This window comes from Polypterus senegalus, chromosome 3, assembly GCF_016835505.1.
Source record: "Polypterus senegalus isolate Bchr_013 chromosome 3, ASM1683550v1, whole genome shotgun sequence".
NCBI classification, from domain to species: domain Eukaryota; kingdom Metazoa; phylum Chordata; class Cladistia; order Polypteriformes; family Polypteridae; genus Polypterus; species Polypterus senegalus.
This window is the reverse complement of record NC_053156.1, coordinates 86485522-86503441: the sequence shown is the minus strand read 5'-3', so window position 1 is coordinate 86503441 and position 17920 is coordinate 86485522. Positions and strand designations below refer to the sequence as shown.

Sequence of the window (17920 nt, the reverse complement as noted above, 5' to 3'; positions counted from 1 at the left end):
CTTTTCATCCTTAAAAGGAAGGATGATGTTAAAATACAAATGCATTGCCAAAACAAGATTTTAAGCAAAAAGAGATAACAGTCACCTTCAGTTTGAGTGAATCAGAGTCATATGGGCTTGGAGTGAAGTCTGTGTGGACCCGGGCTCGCCCACAGAATGGCCCCCTATAAGGAGGTTCCTCATCATCACAGTCCTCAGACTTGACACTTTCTCGGTTGCTGGCAGAAGAGTCTGTTGTGCTCACAGTTTGTCCACCTGTAACATAAAGGTCCGTGAGATGATTGGAAATACTGCATCTTCAAAGTGATGAGCTTTGATTGTTAAATATATTTCCTATTTAAAAGAAATCTTTATTTAAAGACTGATGTTAAAAGCAGGCAGAAACTTTATCCAACTGCCCAACCCCAACATGTTATATTCAAATCCTACCGCAAGCGCAATGTGTGGTGGTCACTGGCTCTCCTAACTAGACAGATGTTTTAAAAACTTGAGAAATGAAAATAGCTTAAATTCATACCAGATAAACAGCTCAGCATATTATCATCTACTTGAAATCTAAAACACAGATTAATGATATAGAAACTTCAAAGATGGATACTTGCATGTGGGAATTAAAGTCAGCAAACAGTATCCATGCACGTTCCAAACTTAAAATGATCTGAACGAGGCTTTTGTCCAGCAAAACATAACTGGTTAGCAACATCCTGTTGCAGGCTGGCTTCATACAGGCAGATAGGCTTTAGATGACCTCAGTGGCCTATTTTCACCATAATTCTTATAATGTTCTACAGTTTTAATGAAACAATTGCCGAAATGTTACCTATGTCAATGTATGTGTGAAAAGTGTGCCACCTGAAGGTCATCCTGATGTACTGCAACACAAAAGCAGGGTTAAAACTATGCTATCATTGTATTGCCAAAGCATAGTTTAAGACCTTATTATTTGAAACAAAGAGCTATTCCATTGCTTTGAAATATTCAGAATTAATTATCACAAACTAAATTATAGTCAAAAAATATTATTGTGCACAAAGAATGGTAAAATAAAAATGGGATAAATTGTCCTTAATCTGGGACATTTATATACAAGTTACATAGAAACCTAATACCTACAAACTGCTTTGTGGACTCTTCCTTAACGCTGCTGTTGCTTTGTATGCAAGATTCTTTGCTCGTGTAGCTAGAAGCATGAAACTGTGCTTTGTTCAGGGCATATAAGCAAATAAAAGAACATCTTGCATATATGTATAAATAAGGATGTATGGTATATCTTTACAGACGGACCTTAAATTGTGAAAGTATGGTTTAAAAAAATATGATCTCACTAGCTGGTAGATAAGAGGTGAGGAACAGTTATTGAACACACATATTCATACATATTTTACAAATATAAACTATCTGGTCCTTTCATAGTATACATACTTGAGATTAGGAAAAAGGGTATACATACTCATTGAACTTTGACCACTTAAGGAGCTACGCAGGCTCTCCACGGACCCTCCTGCTTTCAGTTTGGGCTTCTCTAAGGAATCAGTGTCAGGCTGGGGAGATTGTGGGGAGCTGGGCATCCCATCTGGGCTGGACTCCTTCATATAAGAAAAAACAGCATATCATTCGAGTTAAGTGGCCCAAGTGACTTTGGAAGGTCAAGTTTATTAGCAGCAGTTTACAGCTATTTAAAGAAATTGACTGGTAACTAATATAAAATAATGAATTATGATGCTTTTTTTCTTTAAACAATCTTTAAAATAAAAAGAGAGGAAACTTTCATTAATACAAGGCACTGTGATCAAATGGTAAATATATATTGCTTTGGTTATAAGGCTTACAGAACAACACCTTCAACATTTTTCATAGTTATCACATTTCCTATTTATTTTGTATGACTGATTGTATGTTTTTTTTTTTTTTTAAATTCTAGCAACATTGCCTGTATAGATTCTTCATGAAATTATTAAGCCAATTAGCACTGAACTGTGTGTCAGCGATCACAACCTCATCCAAAATCTCCATTTTTAGCATACTGTGCAGAACTCAATTAAAGTTATCTGCAACTTCATAGTTGATTTGTAGAAGATTTGTTAATAGTTACAAGAAATGCATTTTTATTAATACCGTTGTCTTCCTATTCTTCTATGTAATTAATAAAAAACAGGTCACATAACCAAAGAAAATTAAAAAAAAAACAAAAAACAAAAATGTAATTTATTTATTATTTATACTTCCTTTTTCCAACTTTACATGCTTCTAATATTTATAATTAATTAATATATACTGTATATTACATTATGCTGGAAATACTGTACTGTACTTATTTTAGTAATCAGTCATATTTAGTCATTTTACATCAAACTAAGATGAGTGTTTTTAACTTGTAGTTTTAGGGTTGAAGATTTTCTCCCCACACACACACACACACACACACACACACACATAAATGCAAGATACTGCTGTACAGCTGTGTTTAAACTACAGTAGTATTAGTTCACTGATAAGACGAAGATGTTTCTTAGGATTGCATTACTAGAGGATGCTTATGGATTATTTTTAAGTTTGCATTTGACAAGCTCCTATGTGTTTGAAAATAAGAGAAACACTGTTTTTAACTACAAAGTGAAGCTATTTATGCATTTTACCAAAAAAAAAATCTCTTAAAGTATGTAAATACATTTAATGTAACAGTTTGTAGGCAAAGACGGTCAATTGAACATGAATTTACTAATATGAATGTGCTATTGTTTGGCCAGTAGATGGCACTACAATACTACAGCAATTAATCAGTGCTCATGTATTGAGTATGGTACCAGGAATATCTTTTTTTATTATTTCACAATAACGGTATTTTGGAAGAAATATTGATACAATGTGTAAAAAATGTTTATAAAAATAAAAACATGCAAATTTGGACTACAAAATACATTCAATCTTAGTGACCAATGTATTTTTATGCAGTAATTATTTCAAGTAAAACTTTGCATATGTGAGTTTTCAGATAGTTACCGTAACAGCTGACTTTACAACTTATGGCATCTTTGGAATTTTATGAGAATTACAAATAATGATTTTATTACGGGATTACATACAAAATTTCCCCAAGTTGTAAATTTGGTAACTGGCTCTTAAATTGCAATTTTAATATATACTTTTTGAGGTCTGACTTTTTGCATGTATGCCTTTTCTGGGGCCACAAGCTAACTTTGTGAAGGTATGCAAAGCTCCAAAACAAATAAAAACTATGGCAGATTTATTTTTTAATTTTACATCTATAGTTATTGCCTTGACACTACTAATATGCATACAAGAAACTTTATAGGTTCATTATTATTCACAAGTAGGAAAAATATTCTCCTATTTACTTATAAAATTAAAACGGAAACTATTCAGCAGTTATTTCCTGAACACAGTGTTAGCCATTATGGACACAATGAGAAGTCAGGCAAAATTACATCTTTTATTGGCTAACTGAACAGATTACAATATGTATAAGTTTTCAAGGCAGCTAAGGCCCCTTCTGCTGGCAAGCTCTTGCCTGAACTGTTGCTTCCCTAGATGGAGAAGAGCCAGTTGAAATAGTCTGGGCTTGTAGTTAAAATGGCCCCTGGACACCCCCCTTGGTAGGTGCATGATGTAGAGGCCACTGGGACAAGACTGAGTTGGAGACTCAGGGCACACTGTAAAAATGACATCTTAACTGTCCTTGTCTTAACTTCCCCAAGTATTGCTGGAAGAAGCTGATGGTTAGAGGTGCACCTGTTCAAGCACAGCACCAGGAGTAGCACAGAGAAAATGATGATGGAATATTTAGATATATCAAAATGAATAAACTGAACAAATGAAAGAGCTCTAAAAAAATACTATGTGTATTCTACCTAGCTGTGTTCTAAGCATGGAGAATACAGATAATCTAATTCATGGATTTGTTTCAGCTAGAACTGACCACTGCAGTGCTTTATTCAAAGGTTGCTAAAGTCAATCCATTTGAAGTTTTCAGTTAATTGACAATGCTGCTACAAGAATTACTACAAACTCTACAAAGTATAACTACGTAAGTCCTGCTCTTCAATCTGTACAATGACTACGAGTTAAGTTTAGGGCTGATGTCAAAATCCTCCTCCTTACAAAAAATGACATTAAAATTGCTTATGCCCCACACATCTGAATTTCTGCTTCTCTTCTTGGTATCCTTCTGTGTGGCACCTGGTACCACTGCTGTAATGCCAAGCTACTACCTGTACCCAACAGAAGTGACAGATATAGTAGCAGCCATTGAACTCAAGGGTAAAAGGACTACATCTTATTATTAGTCTGCCCAGCTGGTACTTATAATATTACAGAATGCCCAGGTGGGTGGCCAGTTGGCCAAGGTCACCAGAATTGTGACTTTGTAAACCCCAGAGTTTTATTTTCTTCAAAAATGCTGCTGACTACGGTTTTCATTCTCCTTTCCTCTCCTCCACTGGGCATATTTCAATTTTAAAGTTAGCAAATTTCTGTTATTATGGTTTATGTTACTTTAATTACAAATTGCTTTGTTCTACTGTGTTTGTGTGTTCACATATGTAAATAGTACAGCATTATGCCACTGCATTATAGTTGGAAACTGGTGTAAGCCCCCTGAGACTCTGATCAGTGTGGACCACCTTGCAAAAGTAAACTGAAATTAATCCAGATCAGCAAGACTATGAAGAATGCCATCTTTTTAAAGGTCACTTTATCCGATTAGTAATTGAACAAGTCGCTCTCCAGCAAAATGAGTAGCTAGCCTTAAGCAAATCAACTTTAAAGTACAAGATTGTCAGCAATTTTCTTTTTCTGACTCATTGTGTGACCCTAAACAAGATATATAGCATACCTCACCTGCACTTCAACAGTAAAATATTTATGCAAAGAATGGCATTGTTATATTAGATAAGAATAGACATATAACAAAACATTCTTGTAGTTAGAGTATCTAACACTATGGAAATATTTTGCTGTTTTGTTTTTGTTTAATTTTTTCAATGGCTCCACGATCCATACTAACCCTCACTTTCTCTGCTGCTCTTTATCTGATTTTCTGTGGTGGCAATCTGTGGAACCCCTGTGGATTTCTTTTTTCCCAGACTCTGGAGTTTTTTTTTTGTTTTGTTTTTTCTGTCCTTCTGGCCATTGGACCTTACTTTATTCTTTGTTACTTAGTATTACCTAATCATATTTTTATATTTTTCTTTCTTCATCTTGTAAAACACTTTGAGCTGCATCATTTGTATCAAAATGTGCTATGTACATAAATGTTGTTGTTATCCTGCAAAATAATAAATAAAGGGCAATATTGTATCCTTATATTTTTTCTAATAAATAATAGATGCAATAAATGGTTTATTTGAAGATTATAACTGCAGCTGTTGTAAAGCACAACGTTGCTTGTAATTTTTAAGATTTACAGTATCACTGCAGTGACTCTGCAGGAACTATGCGAGAAAACACTTTCAAAATTATTTCAGTAAAAAAGTGCTTGACACTAAGATTAAATCATCTAAGCATTCACTGAGTGTTAATGGTGTTATGATGGATGATTTTATCAATATACATAATTACGCATTTACATTTTTCTACACATTACCTCATCTTGATTCTGTGATCTTATAAAGCAATGGAATTCTCAAAGAACTGTTACATACTGGAGGCAAACTGTTTCCAAAATGTATTTAATGTTACAAATGGAAAAGTTTGCAGAATGCCCATTATGATAAATAATCTTCTTTGTAAAGTTAAATTCAAGGGAGTTCTGAATATACAGAGCAGATCTGATTTAATAATCACGTAATAATAATTACCCTCATGGTTCTATCCTGGGTATTGGAATTACCTGTTCAGCTTATAAAAGACACCTTTAAGTTGGATAAAGATGTAAGATAGAAAAATAGAACAACCTGTTCTGATACAGAGCTGCTATACTTCTTGGACATTCTTTTCTTCATTGTCTCTTTCACAGATTTCACCTTCTTGCCAAGTGATATTCGAGAAGTAGTGGGGGACTTCACTACTTCTCTGTAAAAGGCCTCTCTCTCTCTGTCTTTGCTCTGCTTTACAAAAAAACAACAACAACAAGAAAACAAAGAATGAATGAAGCGTTCCAAATTAATTCAGATAAAACACAGAAAATGGCTTAACAGGATCAAATTAAATTTATGTAATTAATTAATGTAAATTTCTAACACTGCTATCCGAAAAAACTCATACTTATTTTATCCACCTCTACGTATGTCTGTGTGTCCTTCCAGTAGGTAGGTCTCTGTCATTCCAGGAGACGGCGCATCAAAAGCATTTGTAGTAATGCTTTTTATTACTGCAAATGTTTGTGACGTGCCATCTGTTGTAATGACATATGTAACACATTTCATGACTACCTGCAATAAAAAATACATTCCAGTAGATGCTGCACAGCAAACAATAACACTGAGGTCTGCATTGATTACTTAGATTTCAATCTGTCTTGGACAAATAGAACGGCTAGTGTATATAGAAAAATATGTATATATCTCTCAATTATAAAAGGAAATTCTGAGACGAGACTTTCTCTGAGATAATTTCAACTCCTGCAAGAGATAATTTCAGGTCCCGCGAGATGAGACTTTCTGCCAAGAGATTTTGACAAGTCCCGCCCTCCTCTGAAACATTTACAACCATGCCCACGGTTCACTCACTTCTCAATGCTGTGAATGCTATTGTCAGACACAGTTCCTGCGCTCTCAGCTCCAAACGGGGTCGGAAATAAAAGACAAAGAGTAGAAGACAAAGTAGAATGTCGTAAGGAGGTTCAAAAACATTGGCGTGATACACGTGCAAAGCAGGTTAGAGATTATGAAAGTACTAAAATTCGAAAGTCTCAAAAAACTGACAGCAAAGATCGCATTAGTGCTAACAAACAGAAATTATTACTCGGTGAAATAACAGAACAGCGAACAGAGATCGAATATATGGACATAGGTGATATGACAGAAGTATGTAGTTATTGTTCGGCTTTAAACTTTAAGTGAAAGACTTGTAGGTTGTCCAATTTATGTTGCCATCAGGGAAAAGTAGTGTTTCTTCAAAATGAAGAGGTCAACCCGCAAGAATTAAAAGATTTGTTGTTGGGTGAAAGTGAAATCCACATACGCGAGCAGCAGAGAACAGTCACTTTACCTTCAGCTATTTTAAGAGATTTGCAGAATGATGCGATGTACAATATTTTGTAATAAATAATGCTAATTCAGGCTTTAGATTTCATTTCATTCATTGGCGCAAGTCAAGTTCCACATTCATGGACTACAGTCTGCCACAGATTTTGATTTCCACCGTAGAGTTTTTAACAGTGGGATTAGGTATGTTTATGTAATAAGCCAAGTTTGTTGTATTTATGTGACATTTAAAATTTGCCTGCGCTAAGTTTACATGTATCAACAATACTGTACTTTAAAACACCTGGTAGAGGTTTTAACTCCAAAGAAACCATCATAAATTTTGTCTTTCTCAGCCATCTTTAATGGAATAGCATAGGTTAAGTCAAGGCCCCCCTAAAATGTTGTACCATTTGATAAGGTCCCCCAAGTAATATAAAGCCAATGCTTTGAAGTGGAGCATTAACCTTGGATTTCAGTTACTGCTAACAGCAGTAATTCTGCATGATTTTGTATTATAGTAGACCTGTTACTCAAAGCAAATGCTTAACTACACCAGACGACATATATGTGAGTAAATGGTACATGGCCCGGGGTTTCCAGCCTTTTTTCCTGGTGTACCACCTATATGAATTCAAATATTTTGAAGTATCCCCATTTTCTATCAATCATAAATGGTTAAGTACTCAACTATCATTAAGCACAATTAAAAGTGAGATTTCCTAACTCCCACCCCTCCCTCTAATATTCAATGTGGGATTTTACCATGTGATTACAGAGTTTTAAAGTCTTTTATTTGGTTGTGTATGTCTTTTAGTTTTTCATACGCAAATAAAATCCTTTTAATGAATTATTTTCAATGTTAGAGCAATAGCATGGTTTGATAAGGAAAACAAATTAGAAAGTCTAATATTTCCATATTTTTATTAAAAAATTACATATAATAAAAACAAGGTCTGCTCCTAATTTCAGCCTATTCATGTGTTTATTTTTAAAGATGGCGATTACCAAACAGTGGTAAATGAATGATTTTCCTCTTATGCTGACCTGGAGCTGAATGTAACTAGAGCTAATTTTTTGCTTCTTTCAATATGCACTCATATGTAACTGTATAATTGTTTTTTAATATTAAAAAGTATGGAAGTTTTGGTATGATTTTTATTCCTTATCAAACCATCCCAATATTTTTTACTTTAAAAAATAAATCACTAAAAAAGAATCTGATGTGCATACCAAAAAGACAGACAAAACATTCTATATAATCACTTGTTAAAACTCTTAAATACAATTTTAGGTGGATGGGTGGAAGTTAAGAAGTCTCATTGTTAGTTTTGTAAGAGTTTAGTACTTAAGAATTTATTACTGTAGGAAAATAGGGATATTTCAAAATATTTAAATTCCTTGAGGTGTTATACCAAGGAAAAAGGTTGAAAACTCCTAGCCTGGAGATACTGACACATGCAGTATATGAGTGAATATCATAGAATAACTATAGTTAAGCATTTGCTTTGATTAACAGGTTTGCAATTAAACAAAATCTTTAGAGAGCATAATCTATGGCAGACTATAGTCCATGAATGTATAACTTAACTTATGTCTATTAATATAACAAAACCTAAAGCACTAATCACCACCATTTCAGACTGTAAACCTCTAAAACTAACTGAAGATAACAGAGATGAGAGACACCATTCAATGAAGTCTGACAATTCTTACATTTAACCCTCACAAAGAACAATTGTGTCATGTATCAAGGGTTTACAAGTTGGCTCTTGCCAACCTGCAGGTTCACAATTTGCAGATCCGCCTATTTGTGCGTTTGTCCTCAATAATCAAATGGAAATTATTTTACCTGGTTTGTAATCTATTGCTGAAAAACACAAACAACGCTGTAGCTGCGCTACTTAAATGGACTACAAATCCAGGCAACCCCAGGAGTACTGTGTCATAGGGCAGCTGTGGCGGTTGCTACAAGGGCTGCTCGATGAAACGAGAGGAGTGCATTATCCATAAGTGTGTCAAAAGGAGATGGCAGGATAGCAGTTGGTGGGGTCTTTTTTTTCAATGCCTCACTGCATTTTTCTTGGATTTATGTTCCTGTCCTGTGCCCACTTGCTTGTGTGATTTTATCTAGGTTGGAAAACGTCTTCATCTGGAAGGCACTCCCAACTTCTATAAATTTACACAGAAGGACAAAACTATACAAAACATTCAGGAGGCTGCTCACAGGGAATTTCAAAACTATACCTCCATCATCTATATCTGTGAAGCTGGACTGTGTTGTGAACATTTGACAAGTGACACTTGTAAATATACAAGTCTTTGTAGTTTGAGCAGTTAAAAAGTTACACAGAATTCACATTGTCATGCATATGTGCACGTGGGACAGCTTAAGTGCTCAGATAATTGTAATGTCCTGCTGGAACACCAGAGAATGATGTTGAATGATGCCTTTTCTCTTCCTCTCTCTGCCGACCGGAAGATTAACAGCTATAGCATCTCTAACGTCCTTCCATTGTCCGCCCTCCTGGACCCGCCTCTTCCTCCCAGGAGCCCATAAGGCCTTTCAGCTCTCCCATCTTAAACAGTCTACTTTGGGACTTGTGCCGATACAGAGTTTTCTTTTGCTTTTTAATGTGTTTGAACCCATGTTTCCTTTTCATTACACAGTTAGCCTTTAGGTGCCCCAAAGATTTATGATCTCTTTGTCTTTTTTACTACAACATTCACAAGGACTTATTGGACAATGTTGAACTTGCATGGTTAAATATGCAATTAGCTGAGTGACATTTTGCTATTAATCTCAATTAAAAATGTTAATTATTTGGCAGCCCATATATCATTTTTTTTTCTTGGTACTCTTTATTAATCCCCAAGGGGAAACTGTCTTTTTGTGTGACCTTTTGGAGGTCATAGCACAGGGTAAGCCAATGTACAGTGCCTCTGGAGATAAATATGTGTGTGTATGTGTGTAATACAGTAACTGCCAAATTTTGCAAAGAGTACACGACACATGTTTCATTCTAATTGATTTCCTTTACAGGGATCAAACCTCAGACATCAACACCTGAGGCGAAGCCTTTGACGTTGTGCCAAAGCGGCTGGTTCGCTTACTTATTGGGAAAGTACTGTATCACATATCTATGGTCTGCTTCTCATAACTGAGAAGACAAGGTGGATTTGCTGACTGGCTGACCAACGCCGAGCGTTACCTGGTAAGTAACCATCCAAATAATACGACTGTGATTCACACCCATGAATGTAATACTCTGAATCTTCACCCTGTCATGAAACCGAACTAGCTGGTGGTGGTGGCATCATAATATGGGTCTTTTTAATTCAGGAGGGGGTAGGGGGTCTGGTGAGTATTTAGCAAAAAATGAAGTTACACACATGTTGCCTACTGTGAGAAGGCTGAAGTTAACCAAGAATTTTATCTTTTAACATAGCAACAAGTGAAGCACACATTCAACTCAACTAAATAATTGCATATGAAAAGGAAAAACAGTGTCACAGTATGACCCAGATGAAGCCCAGATCTCAGGTCTATAGAAAATCTGTGGGTGCAGCTGAAAAGGGCTGAGCTCGAGAGAATGAATGTCATCTCTTCTTCATAGAAATATGGGATAAAACTGAAACTGTCCTAAATTGAAAGGGAGCAATTAAAACAAACTTATAGCTGAAATCAAATCAGAAGATGCTTTAACAAATCATTACTTAAAGGGAGTGAACATATGCAAAGTATTATATATTTTTATTTAGTTTATTTAGCTTTTAATGTAGGGAAAATAGGGAATATACATAAGCAGTAACAAATTAAGCTGAATTGCAGGTACCATTAATATTAAGGAAATAAAACTGAAGTGTAGAGTTTTTATTCACCCATTAAAATGATTTTTATGTTATAAACCATTCTGTCATTAACACTCACCTGTGTGTCAGAACCACTATAAGCAACGTGCAATGACCTATTTGAAAGATTAAATCCTCCAAAGCTACATGTTCTCTGAAAAGAAAAAAAAGAGATATAAAATCTTAAGAAATCTCTTGAGAGAAAAACAATTGTTTTCATCAGTCACCACCACAATGATTCATGCTATGCAAAAATGAAACTCATTCATTTGATCTGCATAAATGTACTTATGCGCATGAAAAGGCTCAAATAGAACAATGTTGCAGAAACTGTAATGATAGCTTGTGAATTAAATCCAGACTAGGGTGTAGAAGATACAGACGATCAGCTGTTTAAACATCACCAGTTTGTGCATTAAAAAAACCCAGACATTGTTTTTTGGATGTCCTAAAGGAACAGCAAAGTCAAATGATGTCATTTCTCTAAGGATCACAATGGTGACACTGTGTCATATTTTTCTTAATTGTGATGACAGTAGATTCTCATTTTTTCAGCACACAACACATTTTGCCAACTTTAATTCACCCTGTAAACCACAGACTTAAACAAAAAATAGAAAAAAAAATGACTGTTAACAAAAAATATCCACTTTTTCATAAATTTTGATGGTTTGCCGGTTCTATTATATGACCATGTACACTGAGACTTTGGAAGAAGGCAGAAATCAAGTAAACCATGCCTTGTTAGATACCTACGGAAAGGAAAGCATGTTTAAAATCCCATCTTTATGATTTGCTCCGTGCTACACACAATACTAATTACTGTGAATTAACTAACAATCCATTGTTCCACCATTTAGCCAAGTTAGGACATACTTTAATGTAGAAATGGTGTTATCCGCTTCCCTTCAACGTAATAATCATACATTCCAGCCTTCTTTAAACTATATCATATTTAATTTATAGAAGCTATGGCATATGCACATTTTTTGTGATTTTTATACAGATTTCATCTATGTGGTTCCTTGAACTACTATCTATTACATATAATCTTCCAACAATTAACTACTTTTTCTATATACAAGCTAGTGAGTTTGTCAAAAGTAATCGGACCAACTTTCTACATCTTCCATCAGTATCTTTTACTAAACTGTCCAGTTTTAATGACGATACAGACTCATCAACTACTTTCAATAAATTCACTTCTAGAGGACCATATGGGATGATAGGAAAGCTATCTTTCAATTCAAATTTCAGACAAAGAATGTAAATTAGCCAACAACAAAGTACTCTTCTCTTCTTCTTTGGAAATAGTCTACAATAAGACCATTTGGGATTAAAATATTAAGATACAGTAGTTCTCAGAGTGTCTTGGATCTAAAATTATTAGCAACCATTTATCAAAAATATCCAGATTATCACCTGTTGGCATAATATTATGTAATGAAAATCTATTGCAATATCCTTCATTAAGTTGTTTGTCTAAATAATAATTTTGTTTAATAGGATGAATTCTAACCAACCTCCCATAAATCAATGGAAAAGTGAAGGCTCATATTATCCAAAACTGAAAATGTATAATTCTCTCTGCAAGGATTTCAGTTGTTTTCTTTGTGGAACATTTATAAAATTTTATTGACTGTACTTTGTTTAAACTGTGCCTTACTTTCTGTTTGTGATTTATTCTCTTAAAAATAAAAAGTCACATAGTGCAAAAAACACTCATAACAGCTGATCACGAACAGACTAACTACAGGGAGATTCACTCGGAAGAGGCCCAGAATATTCTGCAATAACTCTCGCTAGGACGAAGCAATCTGAATGAAACAACATGCAACATGCTCCTCAGCATATGGAGCTTTGAACAAGCTGGGATGTCCCTGTGTCACAGCGATGAGGTAGGTGCCGGACAGCTGTTGTGACGTTTAACCTGAGTTTGCAACTTTTAGGTACATATCACCCATACCCCTTCACTCAGTCACTCGACTTCTCATCAGGAGAGTGATGTACAATATTGAGCAGCATGTGTTCATGGAGCAAACCCATTGGGTCACCAATTCGTTTGAACGATGTCAGAATCAACTGGATGATTGCAAGTTAATGGAAAGTTACTTCCAGCAAGATGGAGCAATGTGTCACAAATGGGCAAGGAGCCTGGCAGAAATTGAGTCCTTCTTCGGCAACAGGGTAGTTTCAAAGATACTTTGACCACCATGGCCACCGGATCTGACACCACCAGACTTTTTCCTCTGGGGTATGTTCAAAGGAAAAGTCTATCGGAACAAGCCTCACACTGTGGAAGATTTGAAGGAAAACTAGTAAATCTACTTGTAAATATACACAGTACAGGTATTTTGTGAGATGGATTAATATTACTTATTGGGCTGGGAAGTTTTTCTTTTACCAAAACTAGTTTTTAATAGTCAATAGATCAGTGTCTATAGACACTAATCAATAGATCAGTTTTAACTAGTCAATAGATCAGTGTCCACCTTAAATATAATTAAACCTTCCTAGTTACAGGTCCATGTGGTACAGAAGTGGTATGATTGCACCCTTTAGAAAATTTGAAAACAATCAGTGGAATTTTAAACCTTGTTGGTGAATGACACCTGAATGTTCAATGGAATGATCATGCAAAGTGTCATCAGAAAAACACTGAGAGAAATGAGTCCAATACTATCAGTCACCATGCAGATATCATGGATAAAAGATAAAGCTGGAGCAAATTAAAAAAAATGTATGGTTTGGTAAAGCATAGTGACCACTTCCAATGAATAAAGCACAAGAAATTTCAGTTTCCTAAAGGCTGCAGGTTACAAAAACCTACATCTATGTCATAAAACTAATTTAAAGTATTAAGGAAATGGTAACTTGTTAAAAGTATCAAAATGCTGAAGAAACACTACAAAATAAGTATTTAAGATCATGTTCTTATAAGTCATTCTGCTATCATGTTTGAAGCCAACTTTCAACGGTTCAAAGGTATTTTACGGTAATTTAAAGAGCCTCATTTGGTCTTTCAGGCCTCTATTGTTTTCACAACAGCAGACAAGTGTTTCTTCAGGAACAAATTATTATTTATATAAACAGTAATTTTTAGTTTTATTCTGGGGAGAGAGACATAATATGTTCAACTGACCCTAGAATTGATATAGTAGCCATGCATAATTAGAATATGTTTTTTGCAATTTTCCTTAGCAGTGTCTCATCAATAAATATTTATTATTCATGCCAAAACTCACTAAACACCTTAAAGTCACCTATGAAATTTTAAACCTTTAGGCACATATGTACTGTAGGCCCAATGTGCTGCAGCCTTAAAAGAAAATGAAAGATCAAGGCTAATAAAAGGGATAAGTAAATCCCCTTCACAGACTCACAGACTTCTGCTGAAAGCGCAAAAACACCCTTTTGGTGCAACGGTCCACAGTCGCTGCCCACTTTCTTTCTGACTCCCATTCTTCATCCAGAAGGCATCGACGAAGATCTTGTCGGTCAGCTTTGCTTAGCGTCCGGTCTGCCACAGGGCGTACAAGCTGGGACCAGTTCAGATGTCCATAAAGGCTTCGCTCCACTACATAGGTAATATTGAATTCACTGACAGCTGTTCGCCCCCTCAGTTTGCGGTTGGGAAAGCCATAGTTTATGCTTCCACAGCTACTTCCTTTGGCTTTCTCTCGTAGTAGCTGAAGGTCACGAGATACTGTGGGAGGAGAGGACACTGCCACCTTGGTAGCAGGGCGCTGGTAGAGGAAATTTCTGGAACATGAGTAGTTACCATCTATTTTCCTAAGATGAACCTGTTTTTTGACACTATGGATCTCTTCCAAAGAAACCAACAGGTTGTGTTTGGGCTTGGTCAAGCCATAAAACCCATAAATGCTCTCATTACTTACCCCATGGCTCACTGGGCTTAGTGCTTTCTTCATCTCACCGTCTGTCATGGAGCGAGAAACTTTCTGTACCTTTTCATCCTCTCCATAGCCTTCTACTCCAGATGAAAAGGAGGATCCACTACCTCCACAGCTAGATTTTTTTGTTGGTCTCATAAGCCCATGATTGCTGCTTGACTTGCCAAAAGTTTTGACAAGTCTACGGCCAGTCCAGGTGTCCAAGCTACTAGAAGAGGGTGAAGTGGTTACACTGTCAGAGTCATCTTCGTGGGAAAGCTGCTGCTGCAGAGAAGAGGAGGAATCCTCTTGACGAAGTGGTTTCTTTTGTATTCCCGTATATAGTGCAGAGTTGTCCTCACAAGTAGGAGAGCCTTCAAAACATAGTTCTAAAATACAGAAGAATGCAGAAAAGAAAGTTAAGAAAACACAAATTTGAAAAGGAATAGTATGTATAGTAAAAGCACATATACAGTACAAAGCAGTGCAAATAAAATCAAAATGGTCATATACAGTGGGATGCAAAAGTTTGGGCAACCTTTTTAATAGTCATTATTTTCCTGTATAAATCGTTGGTTGTTACGATAAAAAATGTCAGTTAAATATATCATATAGGAGACACACACAGTGATATTTGAGAAGTGAAATGAAGTTTATTGGATTTACAGAAAGTGTGCAATAATTGTTCAAACAAAATCAGGCAGGTGCATAAATTTGGGCACCGTTGTCATTTTATTGATTCCAAACTTTTAGAACTAAATATTGGAACTCAAATTGGCTTGGTAAGCTCAGTGACCCCTGACCTACATACACAGGTGAATCCTATAATGAGAAAGAGTATTTAAGGGGGTCAATTGTAAGTTTCCCTCCTCCTTTAATTTTCTCTGAAGAGTAGCAACATGGGGGTCACAAAACAACTCTCAAATGACCTGAAGACAAAGATTGTTCACCATCATGGTTTAGGGGAAGGATACAGAAAGCTGTCCCAGAGATTTAAGCTGTCTGTTTCCACAGTTAGGAACATATTGAGGAAATGGAAGACCACAGGCTCAGTTCAAGTTAAGGCTCAAAGTGGCAGACCAAGAAAGATTTCGGACAGACAGAAGCAACGAATGGTGAGAACAGTCAGAGTCAACCCACAGACCAGCACCAAAGACCTACAACATCATCTTGCAGCAGATGGAGTCATTGTGCATCATTCAACCATTCGGCGCACTTTACACAAGGAGATGCTGTATGCGAGAGTGATGCAGAGGAAGCCTTTTCTCCGCCACAGCACAAACAGAGCCGCTTGAGGTATGCTCAAGCACATTTGGACAAGCCAGCTTCATTTTGGAATAAGGTGCTGTGGACTGATGAAACTAAAATTGAGTTATTTGGGCATAACAAGGGCGTTATGCATGGAGGAAAAAGAACACAGCATTCCAAGAAAAACACCTGCTACCTACAGTAAAATATGGTGGTGGTTCCATCATGCTGTGGGGCTGTGTGGCCAGTGCAGGGACTGGGAATCTTGTCAAAGTTGAGGGACGCATGGATTCCACTCAGTATCAGCAGATTCTGGAGACCAATGTCCAGGAATCAGTGACAAAGCTGAAGCTGCGCCGGGGCTGGATCTTTCAACAAGACAACGACCGAAACACTGCTCAAAATCCACTAAGGCATTCATGCAGAGGAACAAGTACAACGTTCTGGAATGGCCATCTCAGTCCCCAGACCTGAATATAATTGAAAATCTGTGGTGTGAGTTAAAGAGAGCTGTCCATGCTCGGAAGCCATCAAACCTGAATGAACTAGAGATGTTTTGTAAAGAGGAATGGTCCAAAATACCTTCAACCACAATCCAGACTCTCATTGGAACCTACAGGAAGCGTTTAGAGGCTGTAATTTCTGCAAAAGGCGGATCTACTAAATATTGATTTCATTTCTGTTTTGTGGTGCCCAAATTTATGCACCTGCCTGATTTTGTTTGAACAATTATTACACACTTTCTGTAAATCCAATAAACTTCATTTCACTTCTCAAATATCACTGTGTGTGTCTCCTATATGATATATTTCACTGACATTTTTTATCGTAACAACCAACGATTTATACAGGAAAATAATGACTATTAACAAGGTTGCCCAAACTTTTGCATCCCACTGTATCCCTCCTGTGGACCCACCACCTACATGAGGAATAGGGGTCGGAAGCAATATGACTTAGGAGGCAGTCAAAGGCAAGGGATGGGATGGAAACTAGGCAGATAAACTATTGGGAGGTGAAATGTTCCCCCCTTTTGGGGGAGGGGGGTGGGGGTGCCGGAGTTGTTCGATGAGGTGGTCTAGGGATGGGAATTGATAAGATTTTCACGATTCCGATTCTATTTTCGATTCTGTTTAACAATTCGATTATTTATCGATTCTCCTATCGATTCTTATTTTTAAAAAAGGAGAACACACAGGTCAATTAGCTTAGAACTTTGTTTTATATCTTATCTTTGAACAAGATAGAAACATAGGAGTAGCATGACCTTACAAACCCAACAGTGAGATCTTAAGAGATCCACAGCCTACGGCTCCTCGATGGGGTGCCACGGGGTCCCCAGAAACAAATTTGTAAATGTAAAATAATAATAAAATAAATATTCTTCTGTAGCAATAACAAAGTATTACATAAATTATTTTGTGGCAATTACACAAGAATGTCCAGTAACATTTACACTCTCCTTTTTAAAAGTATATATGAGCTGAGCACTCAAAAATAAAACTACATCAGCCAGCAACAAATACAATCAACTCAAGTCCAATAGAACTGTGCAATTCTGCAACCATCAACTATGGAGAATTAACAATTCTTTTGCAGAAATATAAGTATACTGTGTCTGCTTTTTCAGGAAGGATACGTGATCTTTCTGGACTTATGGTCTCTCCAGCTGTGGAGAACACCCTCTCAGACGGGGTGGAGGATGCCTGCACACACTCTGTGAAAGGAGAAGCTACCGGTAGACTGCAGCGAGAATTGCCAGCATCTGAGCCGGCCAGACTCAGT

The 17920-nt window shown here is 36.4% G+C and overlaps 1 protein-coding gene across 9 annotated transcripts in view; it reads right to left on the bottom strand.

Moving 5' to 3' along the window:
- Nucleotides 1-17920, bottom strand: part of sash1a (SAM and SH3 domain containing 1a) — a 919927-nt gene that overhangs the window by 23386 nt on the left and 878621 nt on the right. For 6 of the 9 annotated variants that reach the window (XM_039747550.1, XM_039747558.1, XM_039747555.1 and 3 more), the window contains exons 10-14: nt 14378-15276; nt 11074-11148; nt 5913-6062; nt 1451-1586; nt 86-255 (exon numbers count right to left, since the gene is read on the bottom strand). In XM_039747550.1, coding sequence (XP_039603484.1) covers nt 86-255; nt 1451-1586; nt 5913-6062; nt 11074-11148; nt 14378-15276 — 1430 coding nt within the window. Of the gene's footprint in view, nt 1-85; nt 256-1450; nt 1587-5912; nt 6066-11073; nt 11149-14377; nt 15277-17920 lie in introns of all 9 variants that reach the window. The other 3 variants (XM_039747549.1, XM_039747556.1, XM_039747557.1) reach the window with 3 other exon arrangements.